Consider the following 18,784-nt stretch of genomic DNA (forward strand, 5'->3'; position numbering starts at 1 on the left):
GGTCCTTCTGCTGGCTCAGGCAACAAAGCAATCTCCTTTGCTGGATCAAGATAGTATCTCAGGTGCAAGGGATACGTCTTTAATAAGGATCTGTCAGAAACTTGCCGATCTTTGGACCACATCCGGTTGTTGGACGTTAAGCTCTGTTCAGCTCTACACATTCAGGCTTTCAGATTTACTACAATAAGCCTTGGCTCTTTTCTGCAAGATGGAGTGGGTGCTGGTGTTTACCTCGTAGAGAGCAAGTAAGCAGGCAAACAGCCTGTCTATTGCCATCACCTTAAAGCAGATTGCTGTCTTAAGAGAAAGTAAATGGACTGCAGCTTTATCACGAGCATGTGAATCTGCCTTCTTCCTTCTTGAAGTCGATGAAGGGAAAGTAGCCCACTGACCACAGAGAAACCTAACACGATTTGAAGTGTACACCTGTACACTTGTCTGGTGTCATGCCCTTTCCGATCAAGTTATCAGGCTTTTGTCTCCCAAGATCTGTTGAGTAGCCACTTCTTCCTCAGGTGTTTGCTCCTTCTATATGTTCTGCTCCACATGCCCTACATCCCTCTCAGTTGTACATCCGCCATATGTTAGAGCTTCATTAGTAAATCCCAGTTGTGTTTTCCCATCCAACCCTTGTGATAAAGGATCTGATAAAGCCAACTGACTAAGTTATCTTTATAACCCACCTATCGGGTACTAAAGGTCAATTCTGAGCACTCACTAAAACGTGGAGAGCCCCTTGATTATAGTAACCATTTCTATACAGATAAAAGTCTAACACTCCAGATAAGGACTCCTTGGCTTAAAAAAAAAAAGTATTTTCTTTCTAATGTAAAACCAATTCACAAAAATAACTTAAAAGCTCTATGAACAAATTATTAATAAAAAGTCAATAGTATCCTTATGGAAAAACAGATGACTAAGTAAAAAGAAGATAAATATAAAACAAACAACAAAAACCCTATTAATTTTAAGGTACAAATAATTTTATAAATATTTCAGTTTTATTTACTTTAGGGATACAGTTTATCACTCACATCAGTACAAAAAAATCAGTTTTCTGAAAACAGAGCTAGACCATATCTGTTGGTTCAGGACTGTTGTCCTAGATACTTAGGATGCTGAGGCAGGAAGATTACAAGTTCAAGGCCTGCCTGGGTGAGTAGATAAGATTCTGCCTCAAATTGAAAAAGTGAAAAAGAGGGCTGAGGATGTAGCCCAGGGGTAGAACATGTATGAGGCCTAACGTTCAACCCCCATATCTGAAACAAAAATGCAAATATCTGCCTCATTTATTTTCTTCACTCACTGAGCTGGTTCTGCACATGAGGCACAGATCCCTTATGCAGAAAATCCTGATATAAATATAAAACACGTTAGAGTTGTCTACTTGCTGCACACCTACAGCATATGTTACTGACAACAGATTCAAAGCATCAAAGGGCATTACCTGCAAGATAAGAAGGATCAGGAAATAGAAATTGGCTGCTCTCTTAAATTGTTCAAACAAATTCATGGGTAGAAAGGTAAGTCCGTTGTACTTGTATGTTTTAATTGCATTATTCTGTTGGGGGAAAAAAAGAATTATTCTAAATGGTACCATACAACAAGTACACCCACCTGCACAAATGACGGTTTCCCACAGCCTGTCAAAATCCAGGGCCATAATTTTCCAGTCAGAAGAACACTGAGATTTTCTTAAAGTATTTCATTCTAGCCAGGGTTGGGATGACTTTAAGAGTCTAGATCACAAGACACAGACACCAGACTGTGACTTTATAGATCCTGCTGACACACTTCTTGAGCCACAGGACCTCTTAGAACTTGGGGCAAAGATTGATGTCAACATAAACAGAGCAAGAAAGTATCTTTTATTAAGGGAAGATAAAAGCCACTGTGTCCGAAAGAGCAAAAGCCACTTTGTAGGTTGATTGTGTCCTCCAAAATGTATACTAACCCCTAACTCTAATGCCTTTTAACAAAATCTTACTTGTCTAACTCACCTGGCAGGTGAAATCAAGATGACTTCACAGTGGATCAGGGTGAGTTCTAAGCTAAGGACTGGTGCCTTTATAGGAAGGTGGGGAGAACTGGATACAGAGACACAAGGGGAGAAGACAGAAGCAGGGATGGGAATGATATATTTACAAGCCAAAGAATGGTAAGACTCATGGGCAAGCACCAGATGTTGGGCCAGGCATAGATCTGGTCCCGAAGATTCTCCATAAGGAACCTACCTTGTCAACCTCTTGACCCTGGACTTCCAACATCCCAAAGTATTAGAAAATAATGCTCTGCTTCCTAAGTCACAAGCTGTGGTACTATAATGGTCCACAGGAGAAAAGATAGTCTAAGAATAAGCACCTACACCCTTCCCTTTGGCTACCAAACTATTGAAACAGTGGTCCCCAAGAAATTGGAATTGTCCCAACACTCTCATGTTGGGAGAAAAAAAAATAGGCTGAAACCTCATGCCAGCCAGAGGAGGAATTTCTTTCCTGGAAAGAGATTTCACATAGTTATGACAACTTGTCAGATCACCTTGTAGATCTGAGTAGACCATCACAAGGATGGGTCAGTGATGGGTGGACAGCTTAGCTATGCATACTTTTCATGCTCCAGTTATCTTTAACCTCACAGAAGTGTCTCGAAGATGGAATTGGGAAGTCTCTAGACTGCTTTAATTGTTATTTTTCTCAGTGTGGCTACACTGAATAAATTCATTTCTCTGCTTTTAACTAATACTTGTCTGTATTCTGTCTTATAGGGTTATTATTTTTATTTATGTGTATGAATGTTTTGACTGCATGTATGTATGTGTACCACATGTACCACCTGTATGCCTGGTCCTTGCAGAGGCCAGAAGAGGGTGCCATACTCCTAGAAATTAGAGTTATAGAGGGTTGTGAGCTGCCATGTGGGTACTGAGAACCAAAACTGGGTCCTCTGCAAAAGCAAGTACTCTTAACCACTGAGCCATATCTCTAGCTCTACTGATCTATATGCTTTATCATGTTTTAAAGAAATAAGCACTTTTTAACACTTTGTAATCAGTACATTAGAAGACAGTCATACATTTCAATTAACTGCTTAAATTCTGATATCCAGATTTAAGCATGTGAACATGTGACTTTAAAACATACAACAAAGCTATTCATAATTTGCTATATACTACCAACATTAAATTGCAGTTACATTGAAGCCTAAGTCAAATAGCAAGCCTATAAGAGACCCAAGGAACACCTTTCCTGGATTATATATGCAAATCACTTCTTCACATACAAGGTCTCTTCATTTTAATTTGTAAATGACTTGGGCTTTGGAAGTCACTACCCAAGGGCTTATCATGGTTGAAAAGGGAAGAAAGGTGACCATGTTTCTAACTGTGTGAATGTATATGTATGTATACACACACACACACACACACACACACACACACACACACACACACATATTACATACTTTTAAAAGCTGGCACAGCAGAAGGGAATGCAATCTAGAAGAGTAAGCCCTTAAGCAGTATCTTATGATATACTTCTTTAGGGATGTATCAAGAAATAAGCATTTTTTAGGTGAAAATATCTCTGATATCTCCAAATCCATCCGAGGCAGAGTCAACTTGTTACTTTCAAAGAAAGGCTTCAGTGATGGTATTTTATAATTTTCATAAAGTATTTTAGCAAGAACTACACAGGGGACGTTTCCATTAATATAATTCTATTTTATTTCAAGTCACACCTACCAACTTTCAGGGTAGTTAAATGTTAATAAAAATGACATTCTGTAGAATAGGAGAGGGTTATAATAGCCCCAGGCTGATAGTTACCTAGGTGGAAGGTACTGTTCGAAGCTGACAAGCATGACTCGACTAGGCAAACTTGCGTTAGTATAAAAACAATTCTGTCGTTAACTTACCGCATACTTGCTCTCCTTAATGCAAAAGAACTTGGTATTTATAAAATGAGGTTGTTCATGGAACTTCCGATCATTTGCTTTGACTTGCCAAGTGCAATCTTTAAAAGAGAAAGAGAGAAGAATTGTAAGTAGAGGGTCACTAGGAAGGAATCAAATTGAAGGGAGGTCTGTAGAGTGAGTCCTAATCCACTGTGTGTGTGTGTGTGTGTGTGTGTGTGTGTGTGTGTGTGTGTGTGTGATGGCCTCTTCACAGAGGCCATTGGGATACCAGCAGGGAAGGAGAATAGTGTGAAGTCATCTGTGGAAGATGGAAATCTACAGTCATAGAGTCTCATGGGGGACCTGTGATGGCCAATCTTCATTGTCAATTTGGGTTGACAATGAGGTCCAGAATCACATGGGAGACAGAGCTTGTGGTGAGCCTGTGTGGAATTATCTTGATTATACTAACTGAGGTAGGAGAGACCCACCTTAACTGTGAGCACACCAGATGGGCTCAGGTCCTAACCTGAATAAGGAGGAGAAAGGGAGCCAAACACAGGTGTTCATCTCCAGCTGCCTCCTGGATGAGTGTGGCTGCATCTTGAAAGGTTGCCTTAACCTCCTGGTGCCAGGACTTCTCTGCATGATGGACTAACCTCCCTTTCCATTAAGTCCCCTTTGGTTAGGTATTTTATCACAACAGGAAAAGCAAATAAGACAGACCTCAACCTCACAATCCTTAGAAATAATCAAACCTGCCAACAGCTTCGTCTCAGCCTTTTAGACTAAGGGCCAATGAGGATACATGTCAGATGTTTAAATTCCTACTTGTAGTCCTAGCAAGTTGCATTTTGACCAGTTAGTTGCTCATGGAACATCAGTGTTCCAAAAGAGCAATCTACCTCTAGACATGACCAAAACAAAACTGCCAAAGATCTAGAAGTTCACAGCTATATTAAATTTTCAATTTCATTGACTTGGTTTCTAATATTTACATTTTTAAGAAACATTTAGTGAATGAATAAATCGCAAAGAAGGGTATTATCAATTAACCCCACACTTTGGGGTCACAATCTTGGGTTGGTGTTATGCATGCCTTTCCCTGGTGACTAACGCCTGTCACCTTTCCAAGTTCATTTCACACAGTTGCTATGTCTGAACTCCAGGAAACTTTAGAAAGCCCATAGTATCTCTGATGCTGAGGAGGGAGAACAGTCTTTTCCAACAGCTGCCTCCCTAAACACCTATTTATTCCCACTATACCATGATGCTAACTTGATTCTCCCTAGGGTAGATCCCTGAGGTCACTGACAGAGTGACAGCACAGTTTCCAACTCTGTTGAAACCTGTACATATAGATATATCTTTGGGCACCAATCTCTCCAACTGAAGTGGTCAATTTTAATTGCCAGCTTGACACACTCTAGAATCACCTGTGAAGAGAGTTTCAACGAGGACTGGATAGATCAGTTAAGTCTGTGGGTATGTTTATGGGGGGGGGTTGTCTTTATTATACTAATGTCCACTGTAGGTGGCAACATTCCCTGAATCTGAGTCCTGGACTGCGTAAGAATGGAGAGAGGTATCTCAGTAAGGAGCATACATGCATCCATTTCTCTGTGTTCTTGGCTGTAGATGTGATCTGACCAGCTGTTTTAAGTTCCTGTCACCTTGAGTTCCCTGCTATGATGGACTGTAACCTGCAATTGTGAGCAAATACCAATCACATATTTATTCTCCTTAATATGAAATTAACTTCATGTTGATAGAATGAGGTTGGTTGTGGGACCTTCAATCATGTGCTTTGAATTGCTATATGCAATCCTTAAAAGGGAAAGAAAAAAACAGTATGTAGAAACCTGGGTCATTGTTTTGTGCCAGGGCGTCTTGATCACAGCACAGAAGTGAGACTAGGCCACCATTCTTCCCACCCTGCGGCCAATGTCACTCTTGAGCCTGCTAGAGCCTCTTGGTGCCAAGTACATCCCGATCTCTCCAAAATCCTGTAGCTGTAGGACTCCACACCTTTGCTACAAATAGAGGCATGTCCATGGGTGAGCACAGCTGGAACAGCCCAAATTCTGATGAGGTTCTTCATGGTAGCCTCATGAGATGCATGTATTTTCCCCTGTAGCCCAGGGTATCTTTCCACCTGCCTGGAGGGACGCACAGCTTCACAGGAAGCTAACGAGTGGCAAGCTTCTTGGATGTTTGATGTTTCTCATAGTCATAGCCCGAGTCAAGACAGGGAGTCTGGGTCACTCTGAAGTTGCTGGAGACTGTGGCTGCCTCCTCCAGTGGCTTATTCATGCTCGGCATAGCCAGTGGCTGGTTGGGCCACCAGCATGATTTCCAGCAGTAGACTTGAGGACCATGTTCTCCTTGTGGCCTCAGTTGTACACTGGCCATGCCTACTCTTGTGCCAGTATGGACAGCATTGCTCAGACACTGATGGATGTGTGATTATAGCCATCCCTTCAGGAGAGTGTCCCCTGCGGACATGGTGAACAAGCCAGTGCGCTGTTCATTGACAGCTGTCATTTGGCTACTCTGTCTTTGAATATTGAGCATCACAATCCTTAGGTAGAAGGTGTGAATGTAACTAGCCATCACATTCCAGGCAGAGTTACCCCTATCTAATCCCTGTTTATATGGCAGCTTTGAACCTTCCAAACCCTCAGTGACATGTCCTTTATCAGTGCCACTCCCAAAGAACACAGTTTATTCCGTCTTCTGTCTGCTGCCCCTTTGGCCAGAGCCACTCCATGGGTCTTCAAGTGATAGAGCTGACCCTGACCTGAGCAGAGGTAAGGACACTTTGAGACATATGAATGAACGTGTTCTCACAAGGCTAGACAAAAGTTAGACCTCCCTCCTTCACACTCACCCTACATTGTAGCCAAGCCAGTCAGAGGGACAGCAGTGACGATTGCTATTCTATCTACACTTTACCATGGGTACTGTGTCCTCCGCCCTTCCTAGACTGGTTCCCAGGGGAGCCTGGAGCATGCCAAGCTTGTCCTTGAATTCTTCACAGGTCCTCCATGTGTTCCAAACACACTAGCACCAAAAGTATCTTCAGAATGAATTGGAAATGCTAAATTCATAGTTTAGCTTGCTTCCTGTCTATATCCATTGGTGTCCTATGGCTGAAGCCCAACACTCAGTGAAAATTTAGGCTCAAGGGACCTTCCAATACAGAGGTGACTTCAGTTGGCCATGAGACTGCATCTCCTGTGTTTTGTCTTGCTCCTCCACACTGGGCTCCTACTGCTCTATATGAATCAGCTTTATAGATAATGTATTCCATTCTCTGTGTGTGTTTTGCATGGTGCTTAGGGGTTACCATCTCTATTTCATAGCTCAGGACATTGAGGCATTGGCAGGATCAGCAAGAGGACCAGTGGCATAAGACTCAGGATCTAGCTGATCTCTCTCAGCTTCCAGTATAGCCTGCCCCCCAACTTGCTTTGCTGGCTAGGCCCTTCTTTTGGAACACAATCTCTACACCACTCTGCCAGCAAGAGCCAACTTAGGAAGATCCTTTATGAGACCACAGTCACCTTTCCTCTATTACCACAGCACATAGCCCTGCTTGGTCTCCTAATATGAAGGCGCAAATATGTTGCTGCCATGAAAGCTCAAAACATGGGTGTCATCAAGTTAGGACAAAGTTAGGACAAAGGCAGCATCCCCCAGCCTTGGGTTCTTCATCAACCTGCAGGGAGATGACCTTTCTTTGAGCAGCACACAAGTGGGTGGGTCCAGTTTAGATGAAATTAACAATGAATATGACATTCCATTTTTGGAAGGGGAAATAGAGACAAGACAATCTATGAGTAAGGGATCATAAAACGATCAACAGTGCAGCAATTGCAAAAATCAACGTCGTACTTATGAAAATACTTCATCCTTTTCAGGGACTCACTTTTCATCATCGTACTCCTTGGGAAACACAGATACTAGTATAAGAGATCAAGTGCAGGCTGCCAGAAAATGCAAATAATGAACTTGATTGCATTTTTGAAAATCACAATACCATTGCTGAGCGTTTCCCTGTGAGGTTTGCCTGCCACTCATCAGGTAATCATAAGTGTTGTGTTATGACAAGTGGAAATGTTCTTGGCATCTCACAAGCTCAAGAGCAATTTCATCAAAAGGGAACATGGAAGTGGAAGTACAAAACAACCCACAAGCATGGTGATAAGATCTGCAATCTGAACACTTCTTCCCCACTCAAGGGAGAGCGCTAAAGGAAAGTAGCAAAAAAAAGGGGGGGGGTCTTAGGATAATCTTGAATCCATTCCATTTGTAGCAATTTGCAGATGTATCTGCTTATTTTATTATTTTTTAAGGGATTTATTAATTTTTTATTATATGTGTATTAGTGTTTGCCTGCATGTATGTATATGCACTACATGCATGCCTGGTGCCCATTGAAGCTAGAAGAGACATTGGGCTTCTCCTGGAATTGGAGTTACAGACAATTATAAACTGCCATGTGGATACTGGAGATTCAACCTGGGTCCTCTGCAAGAGCAGAGTGCTCTTAACTGCTAAGCCAACTCTCCAGCTCCTACTGCTTTATTCTCTTTTTTGTTTTGTTTCATTTATTTATTTTTTGAGACAGGGTTTCTCGGTGTAGTTTTGGTGCCTGTACTGGAACTCACTCTGTAGACTAGACTGGCCTCGAACTCACAGAGATCCGCCTGCCTCTGCCTCCGGAGTACTGGGATTAAAGACGTGCACTACCACCAACCCAGCTTTGCTGTTTTATTCTTTAAGACAGGGTCTTACAACATGGCCCAAGCTGGCCAGGAGCTCATTATCATCCTGCCTCGGCCTCCTGAGAGCTGGAGTACAGTTGTGTGTACCACACACAGTGACACATGCTTTTAAGGTTTTGCTTGAGCTTACTGAAGATGTGACACATCCTAGGCATGGGTATTCCAGAGCACTGCTGAGAACCATTGCCCTACACTTATTCCTGGACAGAAAGAGAAGCTGACAGGGTTACCGGAGAAGCAAGAAAAGGTCACTGTGAAGGGCTGAACCCCAGTCTTAGAAACACCCAGGAGGGGCGCGTAAGAGGGGTGCACACCTGCAGTTGTGGCAGTTACCGGGGATGCTGGGACAGGAAGAGACCAAAAGGTACAAGCCTGGGGCTGGAACAATGGCTCAGCAATGAAGAGCACAGTAGCTCATGCAGAAGACCTGAACTCAGTTCCCAGCACTCAGATAACGGTTCACAACCATCCATAACTCTAATTTCAGGGAATTCAAAGCGACCTTCTGATCTCTGTGAGCACCAGGTACACATGTGGTGTGCATACACACATGCAGGCAGAACATCCATATGCATAAACTAAAATAAATAAATCTTTAAAAATTAAAAAAAAAAAAAGTTACACAGGACAACTTGGGCTACACAGTGATACCCTGCTAAAAAAAGACAAAACAGCCTGGCGGTGGTGGTGCACGCCTTTAATCCCAGCACTTGGGAGGCAGAGCCAGGCGAATCTCTGTGATTTCGAGGCCAACCTGGGCTACAGATTGAGTTCCAGGAAAGGTACAAAGTTACACAGAGAATCCCTGTCTCGACAAACCCAAAACAAAAATGAGCAAACTAACCAACCAAATAACAACAAGGCAAACCAGCAAAAGAGCCTAGGAGGAAAGAATAAGCCATTCTGAGAATGAGCGGCACAGAATGAGATTTCCCGCCTTCCCCTGGTGTGTCAGGTCCAGCCCCACCCCACCCAAGCCCAACAGCTTCCTTATCCCCTCCCTAGCCTGTTTTCATTTGTAAGCTGTAAACAAGGGACAATTTCTAACTTCCCATAGAAGCAGCTAGGGTTGCCAGAGATTACCTCAGTCTCTTGTTTTATATGTGTGATCAATATGTTGAGGGGCCTGGAGAAAATGCCCAGTGTGTTTGTATCTGAAGTTTAGCTACAAGAGCTCCTCAACTCTCCTTCAGAAACCTGCCTGTCGTCAAGTCTCTTACTAGCTTTTGCAAAAATTAATGTGACCATGAGCATTAAAAAAAAAAAATAGAGAAATGCTCAGAGATTGAGAGCACTTCTTGTTCTTACAGAGGACCTGGGTTCAGCCCACAGCACCCATAGGTGGCTCACGATCATCTCTAACTCCAGTTCTAAGTGATCTGGTGACCTCTTCTGACTTTGTAGGCATGGCGCAAGTATGGTGCACACATGTTTGTGCAAGTTCATATATATTCATACATATAAAAATTTAAAAAATCAGAGAACACTTACGAATGTGGTTTGAAATGCTGTGTTAATGTGCGTGCCTTTAGGAAGGCTAGCAAAGCAATACTTGGAGGTGTTTCCCTTTTGGATACATTTTACTATACATTTACACCATAATAATAAGTTTCAGTCTAAGGAAGCACCTTGTCCCACTTTTTAGAATAGGAATAATAAAGTCAAGAGAAGAAACTATAAACTTATCAGCAACTACATCAAAATACATCCATGTATGCCAGAAAGACACTCAACCAGAGTTGCAGCAACAAACCAACCAGGCACATGTCTGGGATGCATGTAACATCAGCCATATGTGGGTCAGTATCACACCACACTCTGCTAAAGGCTTGTGTCACTGATACATCTGAGCACAGCTACGTGATGTCCAGAGTGTTCCCACAGATGCCAAGTACTTTGATGAGTGCCATCTGGCAGAGGGAGTGAGCATGGCCTTGTCCCCCATCCTCTTTGCTGTTTTGAATTCTCATTTACAAAGCCACCAACAACCAAAAGCCCAGATCAGTTGCTGCAAGCTGTGACAGACGCAGGAGACTAGAAACATCAAAATCTTGGCATTGTAATCTGAAGAGGAGAATCATCCCAGAGAAACATGGGTACAGGACACAGGCAAGCATGTCACATTAAAAAAAAAATGCAGACAGTTCTTTCACAGAAGAAAAGACCCTGGAGATAATCAAAGAGAAATGCAGTCCACAGAGGTACTTCTAATTTTGGCAAGGAATAAAGAATCTAATGACATGGGGTTAAAAAGAGTAAAGAATTGGTCCTGAGGATAGCCTCTGTGGAGGGCAGTTTGACCATGTCTCAAAATCTGGTACGCAGTGCACTGCACTGTAGCATGCTCCAGCTCCTAGGAGTCACCCTCTGTGCATGAACTACTCTGCAGGGGAAATATGGAATGGTGCAGAGCTTCTGAATACAGCCAAAATTTCTAAGGATTAGGAAGAAGCAAACCACTTTCTAGGAGCAGTTGGTTAAACATCCGCATAATGAAGAGAGTAAAAGCAAAATAAAACAAATGAGGTGGTTTTATATGGATGATAGGGAAATTCACATCACATGGGCAAATGTCAAAGGCAGAGGGCATCTATTATCCTATGCTTTTAGCTATGAGATGCACAGAAACAATACATGGTATGACCACATGCACACACATAATCCTGGGTACATAGAGCAACAGGTATGTAAGCGTTTATGCATATCCATGTGTGCACTACATACCTCTGGAAAGCTCTATGAGAAACTAGGAAGAGCAAGTTTCTTTCCCAAAAAGGAAATTCATGGCTAAGGAAGAGCCAGGGCTGTCGGATTTATTTTCACTCTCTACCCATGCAAATGTAGATTTATTTGCATATATTACCATTAAAATATGCATGTGATTCTGTTACTTCTCTCAATTTGTGTAAAAGCAATATATAGGTTGTTTAATTTTTTTTTTTTTTTTGTATTTTTGAGACAGGGTTTCTCCGTGTAGCTTTGGACCCTGTCCTGGATCTCACTCTGTAGACCAGGCTGGCCCAGAACTCACAGAGATCCGCCTGTCCCTGCCTCCTGAGTGCTGGGATTAAAGGTGTGCACCACTGCCACCCAGCAGGTTATTTAATTTTTATAGTCATTATGCCACTCTATTTACTATTACATATGCATATTATATATACATTCTAAAGGCATAAAAGTAGAGTACATGGGGCTAGAGTTGCAGTTCAGTGGTAGAGTGCTTACCTAGCATGTGTGAGTCCCTAACACTGGGGGTGGGAGAGGGAAATACTAGAAAAGATGAAAATTTGGCATAGCCATGGAAATAAGTATAAATACATCTTTACAATGTTTTTGAATAAGAATACATACTGTATAGGTCCATACAGATAAACACAAAGTTTGAAAGCACGCGGAACTAAACGACAGTATTTAAAGACGTGGATTCAGAGAGCAAGACAGCCAAGAGGAAAGGACTCATGGCTGTGTAAACAGGGTCGAGGGCAGCAAGATGCCTTCTGCCAATCACCTGGCCACCTGAGTTTGAGCCCTAGGCCCACACGGTGGAAGACAGGAACGGACTCCTACACGTGTCCTTTCAGTGTCACAGATAGGCCTCAGCACACATGTGCTCTCACACATATACACACACCCTCCTCTCTCTCTCTTTCACACACACACAAAATCAATCAATCAAGTGTGAGAAAAATTTTAAAGAAAAGGATGGAGTTTCCCTCTGAGCAAGGAGGGAGAGAAGAAATGTAAGCTCTCCTGGCTGTCAGCCATATGTTCATGCTTGACATGGGGACAGTGCCACCCGTTCATGGAATAACTATTTAGCCAGGTGCTTGTGTCCTCTGTGGTTTTTCAGAACTGGAAAACATATGAAAAGAAAGACACCAAAGTCCGAATTGCACCAGATGTGTTTGCTTGCGATCCCAGCGCTCAAGAGGCAGAGGCAGAGGCAGAAGGACAGTGGCAGGTTTAAGTTCTGCCTGGTCTATCTGTTTAGCAAGTTTAAGGTTAGCCAGGGCTATAGAGCACCACCTTGTCTCAAAACAAAAACAAACAAACAAAGACCAGAACAAAAAACTCAAAAACAGAAAACAACAACAACAACAACAAACCAAACCTAAAAAGGAAGAAAGGCAGACAGGCAGATAAACAGGAAAGGAGAGACAGAAGAAAAGAAGTCTCGGCTCTGACGATCAGAAGAAACGGGCACGGGTGACAGAACTTATCTAAGTGTCAACAGGGCCACCAAGCCACATTCTTCAGAAGGGCTCTGACAGCGTGCCTAGGAGGGAGGAAAAGTGGCCCAGGGTGGGAGATGGGGCAGTTAAGAGAAGACAGCCCTGTCCTCTCTATGCAGGAAGGCTCCAGCCTCGCTCAGGTCTCTGAGCCCCACTATGGTCCTCCTGCCCCAGTGTGAGCCTAGCAAAGCAGCTGCTCTGCCAACAGGCCACAAGGGGTGGAAGAGAAGATGCCCATCAGGTCACAGAAGGATCCTCACCAAGGAAAGTGTGGAACTTGTCTCCTCATTTTCCTAAACCAGGTTCACCTCTATCCACAACCACAGTCTCTGAAATTGTGGATGGATGAAGATCAGATTGGCTAGAGTAATAACCACAGCTGTAATTCTGGGAGTGAGAGACCCAGACCACCAGCAGCCACACATGGGCACTTGTTAGAAATGTCAGCTATTAGGCCCCATGGCAGTGGAAACTGTAGATGGAGCTCAATGGTATTTCTTATAAGCCAGGTATGTGAATCTTCTGGACACACAAATTCAGAAAGCAGGAATATTGTGCGAGACAGATCCAAAAATCTGTGGATCAAGTTTAATCTCAACCTCCAAAAGCCCGACTGTCCAGCTAAAGTAGGGAACGCAGAGATACCTAAATACCCAGACAATAAGATGAACATGTTCTAAATGTAATGTTGGATACTTGGTGGTGTGGGAAGTCTAGCCCAGCCAGGGTGTGGTAGGAACACATTTTGGAACAAATATTCCTTGTATTGACTATTCTGTGTCTGGTTTGGCTCTTGTCTTTTTAGGTGGGGTCTTTCCATGTTGGCTAAGATAACTTTGAATTTATCATCCTTCCTTTTTAGTCTCTGGACTACGTGAGCCACCACCCAGGCTTATGATTCTTAGAAGCTCATAATTATGCCAGTAAAGGAAGAGGAAAAAGGTCCAAGGGTATTTGAGGGAAACAGGATGTTATTAGCAAGAACTTAGAGCTGGAAAAGCCTGGCCTCAGCCCACATATGAAAGAAAATCTGGGCACTGCAGGACCACAGGGTGACTCAGGGAGGGACCAGCTAGGACTCAGCAGATGGTGGGGCCTGGAACTCCATGGCAAGACCACAGACACCTATCAGAGGGCTTTAGACATGGTCCAGTTGAACTTTACATCAGTCACATAAGCAGTAAGATGTACTTGAAGGGAACAAGACTAAAGTCAGAAGACCAGGGCCATCATTAAAGGTAGCATGAACAAGGACCCCCCAGAACTATGGTCTTAGAAATAGAGGAAATAGCTTCAAGAGCTATCTTGCTCTTTCTGTAGTAACGCCAGAAAGAATAAAAAATAAAAATGGAGAAAAACATAGCCCAGGACAAACAAGACTCAAAGGCCTGAGCAGCACACAGCCTTGGAAAGGCAGGAAAGCTGCCCAACACAAAACCCTACACTTAAACATTTAAGCATTATGCAGTGTGTGTGTGTGTGTGTGTGTGTGTGTGTGTGTGTGTGTGTGTGATTTAAAAACAAACACAAAAAACAACTAGACTAGACTGTGCAGTTCTGGAGCATAAACTTTTGTGACAATGTTGTCCATGGCCACACTGCCGTGATCACCACCAGATCCTCTGATTTCAGAAGCTAAGCATGGTTAGTACTTGAATGGGAGATGACAGTGTTGTACCTGGGGCCAGGGAGATGTCTCAGCAGGTAAAGGTCCTTACCACCAAGCCTGATGGCATGACTTTTATCCCAAGGCTCACAGATGGAAGGAGAAAACCAGTTCCCACAAGCTGTCCTCTGACTTGTACACACACATACACACACACACACACACACACACACACACATTAACAAACAGTGACACACAAATAGACAAAATTATTTTAAAGAAAAGCACATGGCTGATAGAGTCAGGGGAGATGGGTCTAGCTAGGGCTTGTGCTGAACTGAACTTATCCATGGCTCCGGTGAACAGGAATGTCCTCTAAGCATGGCAGACAAAAGTTGGATAGAGGCAGATGTGTGGCGGGGCCAGGAGTGGCAGGGACGGGAAACAACTCAGATCCTTGTCTCCGGCTTAGAAAAGAGGAAGGTTCAGAGAGGGTGTTCCATTTCTCATAATTAAGGAAATTGCTCAGAGTGGGGCTCCGTGAAGTGAAGAGCTGTGATTGTAAAGACTGATTGAAAACCTGACAGCGCCTAGCATCACCTCGGAGACAAACTCCTGGATGTGTTTGTGAGGGAATTGCTAGATGGGGTTGACTGAGGTGAGAAGATCCACCCTAAATGTAGACAACACCGTCAAGGGCTGAGGTCCCAGACTGTAGAAGTATTGAAACTGGCGGAGAGCAGCTCTCCCTCCAGATGGTGGGTCCCTGTGAACAGCAGCCCGGCCCCACACTCCCGAGGCCACGCCTTCCCTGCCGGAATAAACCCCTCCTCCCTCAAGCCACTTCTTCTCAGGTGAAGTCACAAGAACTTCTGAGAGGTGGAAAAGGATAGTGCTGATGGTGGGCTCAAGGATGTATCATGTCCTGTTGCTTGATCTGACTGCTGCCATTAATTCATTCATTCATCTCAATAATCGGTATATTGACGGCAAGGCAAAAGACCAAATGCTATTCTTTGCTCCTAGAGGGGAGGAAGAAAGGAAGGGAGGGAGGGAGGGAGGGAGGGAGGGAGGGAGGGAGGGAGGAAGGAATTTCAAGTCACATTTAGGCACTCAAGGTATGAGTAGTTGCATCCTCTGGGACCTGGTGAGGGATACAGGCTCTGCCACAGCCCATCCTTACAGTACAAGAGCTCCAGATGGATCACCATACTCAGAGACTCCCAGGAGCACAGCTGTAGATCCAGTAAGATTCCCAAGAGGGAGGGGTCCTTCCAGACCTGATGTTCTCCCTCGGGTGGGCAGCTTTAGTCCCATCTGGGGCAGACCCAGCAAATAGCTCAGATGATCTCGTTCTGATCTGTAGGCGAAGCTGTGGTCCCAAACCTCTCAACTGGAGTGATACATCTCAACAGGTTTGAAAGCTTTTCAAAGACCCCCTGGGATTCTTGAGAAGGGAGCAGTCAGGCTTCCTCTTTCTAATTAGTTCCCAAGTGGTGCTGGATGGACCCATTTCCAGTCACCAGTCTGCAGGGAGATGAGATGAGTTATTCCACCAATTTGAGGCAGAGTCTGGCCAGATTCTTTAAAACTTATAGATCCTCTATTGGCCTTTCTCCAGCCATAATGTCTCTGGGGGCTGAGCTAGACACCTAGAGATCTTTTATGCCCTTCACACCATCCCGCCACACAGGTGACTCTGAGAATCTCAGTTAATGCAAGGACCGGGGCTTTCCTATCATTTGAAATCTATTAATAGTTGTTTGTTTTTGATACAGGGCCACACATAGCACAGGCCATCCTTGAACTTGCTAAGTAGCCGAAGATGATCTCGAACTTCTGGATCTTGATATCTCCACCTCTCAAGTGGAGACATACAGGGACTACAGGGGTGCACCATCAATGCCTAGCTGGGGTTTGAATACCAGGCTTCCTGCATGCTAGGTAAGCATTCTACCAACAGAGTTAGATTCCCCAGGTCTGAAATCTGCTTTAGAGGCTCCAAACTTGTAGGGAGGAAAACAGCAGCTGCATTAAGTCTCTATGAACATGAGCTCCATAATTGAGGCTAGGTAGCAAATTACAGTAGCAAAAAGCAATATCTAAAGAACAAAAGCCATCCTCAACCCTTCACACATTCCCGTTCCTTATCTCTTAGAACAGGAACATCCTACCTTCATTTACAAGTCATCTGTCATGCTGGTTTACCCATGATCAGAGAAGGAAAGTCAAGTAGATAGCATGAAATTCCCACACGTGAATAAATAAAGAATAAAAAAAAATACATCTAATTTGGTGGACTCTCCTCAGATCTCCAAGTTTCAATGGACCAGCTTTATCTGTATTTGGGATCCAAGTAAAAATTCATTAAGGCCCCTACACTCCTACATCTTTAGTTACAGATCCCTCATGCAGGTGTCCCTGTCAACAGCTGTCCAGCTGTGCCAATTTCATGAACATTTCATCCATTCTAAATTTCTGCCAAGAGCAGAGATATATCTTCCCTGTGAGCTAATGTTCTTTATTAGTAAGCATTCCACCTTAAATACTGCTCATTTATTGACTATTAAATATTCCACCTCAAATATTGTTTACCCCATGATTAAACATTTCACCATAAATACTGTCTGCTAAATGGCCATTTTGGACTAGAACAGAATTCTGAACCAAGTTACAAGTCAGAAGAAAGTTTTAATGAAACGTAGTATATGGCTATTATTTTTTCAGACAGGTCTCATTATTGATGCCTGGCTGGTCTGGAATTCACCACATAGACTCAGCTGGCTGTGAAGTTACAGAGATCCTCCTGCCTCAGTCTACCAAGTACTGAGATTAAAGGTGTGAGCCACTACCATGCCTGGCCTATAATTTTATACTTTTGGATACAGAAGAGCAAACCAAGCAGACAGAGTGGCTGGCTGCAATGTGATGAATGAGGCTGCTAGCTGTGGCTAAGACCAAACCACACCAAGTGCCTGGAGAAGGGGCTAGTGGAGAGTCCATGTGCAGTACAGTACTTCTCTATGCTAAGAGTGGCAGGGAGAGGAAGGGGTATGACCACAGAGAGGCCGCCATGGAAGGGAGCCTCTTCTTTTCTTGCCCTATTATTTTCTGCCTGAGAAGCCCCCAAGGCTTTCAAGGGTGGCATGTACACTAGCCAGACATGGCTGCCTGACCCCACTCCCCATCACTCAGGCGCCAAGGATTCCATTCAGTGCCTGGAACCCTAGCTCATCTGAGCCTCTCTTCCTTCTTTAGGGATCACTGCTGCCTCATTCTGGAGCCTGCTGGAGCCAGTGACCTGGCCCATTCTGGAGCATGCTGGAGCCAGTCACCTGCCCCATTCTGGAGCATGCTGGAGCCAGTCACCTGCCCCATTCTGGAGCATGCTGGAGCCAGTGACCTGCCCCATTCTGGAGCATGCTGGAGCCAGTGACCTGCCCCATTCTGGAGCATGCTGGAGCCAGTGACATGCCCCGTTCTGGAGCATGCTGGAGCCAGTCACCTGCCCCATTCTGGAGCATGCTGGAGCCAGTCACCTGCCCCATTCTGGAGCATGCTGGAGCCAGTCACCTGTCTCAATCTGGACCATGCAGGAGCCAGTCACCTGCCCCATTCTGGAGCTTGCTGGGAACCAGTCACCCACCTCATTCAGGTGAGCTCATCTCCAGGAAGCCTTTGGTACACAGAAATTTCTCTGGTAGAGCTCAGTTTGACCCCTATGCTGATCCATACTCATGCACTCACAAACTCCCTTTCTCACATGCCAGCATAGGGCAGGGTTTAGAACTAGGTCAGACTAGAAAGGTGGGACCCCAGGCCACAACAGCACCCCTGACTGGCTAGCAGATAGACTATCTCCAACCAGTCATCTCAGTTTTTGAGTTTTCCTAGGATAGGTGCTGAAAAGGAGAAGAAGCGAGCGTGTATTTTTCCTGTGGCACCACAGGCTGGATGTCAGTTCCTCCATGTGCCGTCATCATGACTTCCCTTCCTGCCATACTCCCTGCATGTGATCTCCATGGGAGCACTCTTCTCCCCTGACCAACTCCTCATCTTACAGATGACATGTGGGTATCATGGGGAGGCAAGCCCACATGATCCATCAGGGACAGATTCCCTGCTACAGGTCAATCCATCAAAAGACAAGTCACTACATAAACGACACTTTGAGTCTCCCTGAGAGCTTTAGTGTTATGCCTGTCATTGTGTGTGTGTGTGTGTGTGTGTGTGTGTGTGTGTGTGTGTGTGTGTGGTGGCCTTCT

The 18,784-nt window shown here is 44.2% G+C and overlaps 1 protein-coding gene across 1 annotated transcript in view; it reads right to left on the reverse strand.

The window, feature by feature from the left end:
• Nucleotides 1-18,784, reverse strand: part of Atp8b1 (ATPase phospholipid transporting 8B1) — a 125,152-nt gene that overhangs the window by 41,098 nt on the left and 65,270 nt on the right. Inside the window, exons 3-4 of the mRNA XM_036204975.1 lie at nucleotides 3,913-4,010; nucleotides 1,448-1,561 (exon numbers count right to left, since the gene is read on the reverse strand). Of these exons, the coding sequence (XP_036060868.1) occupies nucleotides 1,448-1,561; nucleotides 3,913-4,010 (212 nt within the window). The remainder of the gene's footprint in view (nucleotides 1-1,447; nucleotides 1,562-3,912; nucleotides 4,011-18,784) is intronic.

This window comes from Onychomys torridus, chromosome 13 (assembly GCF_903995425.1).
Source record: "Onychomys torridus chromosome 13, mOncTor1.1, whole genome shotgun sequence".
Lineage (NCBI taxonomy): Eukaryota > Metazoa > Chordata > Mammalia > Rodentia > Cricetidae > Onychomys > Onychomys torridus.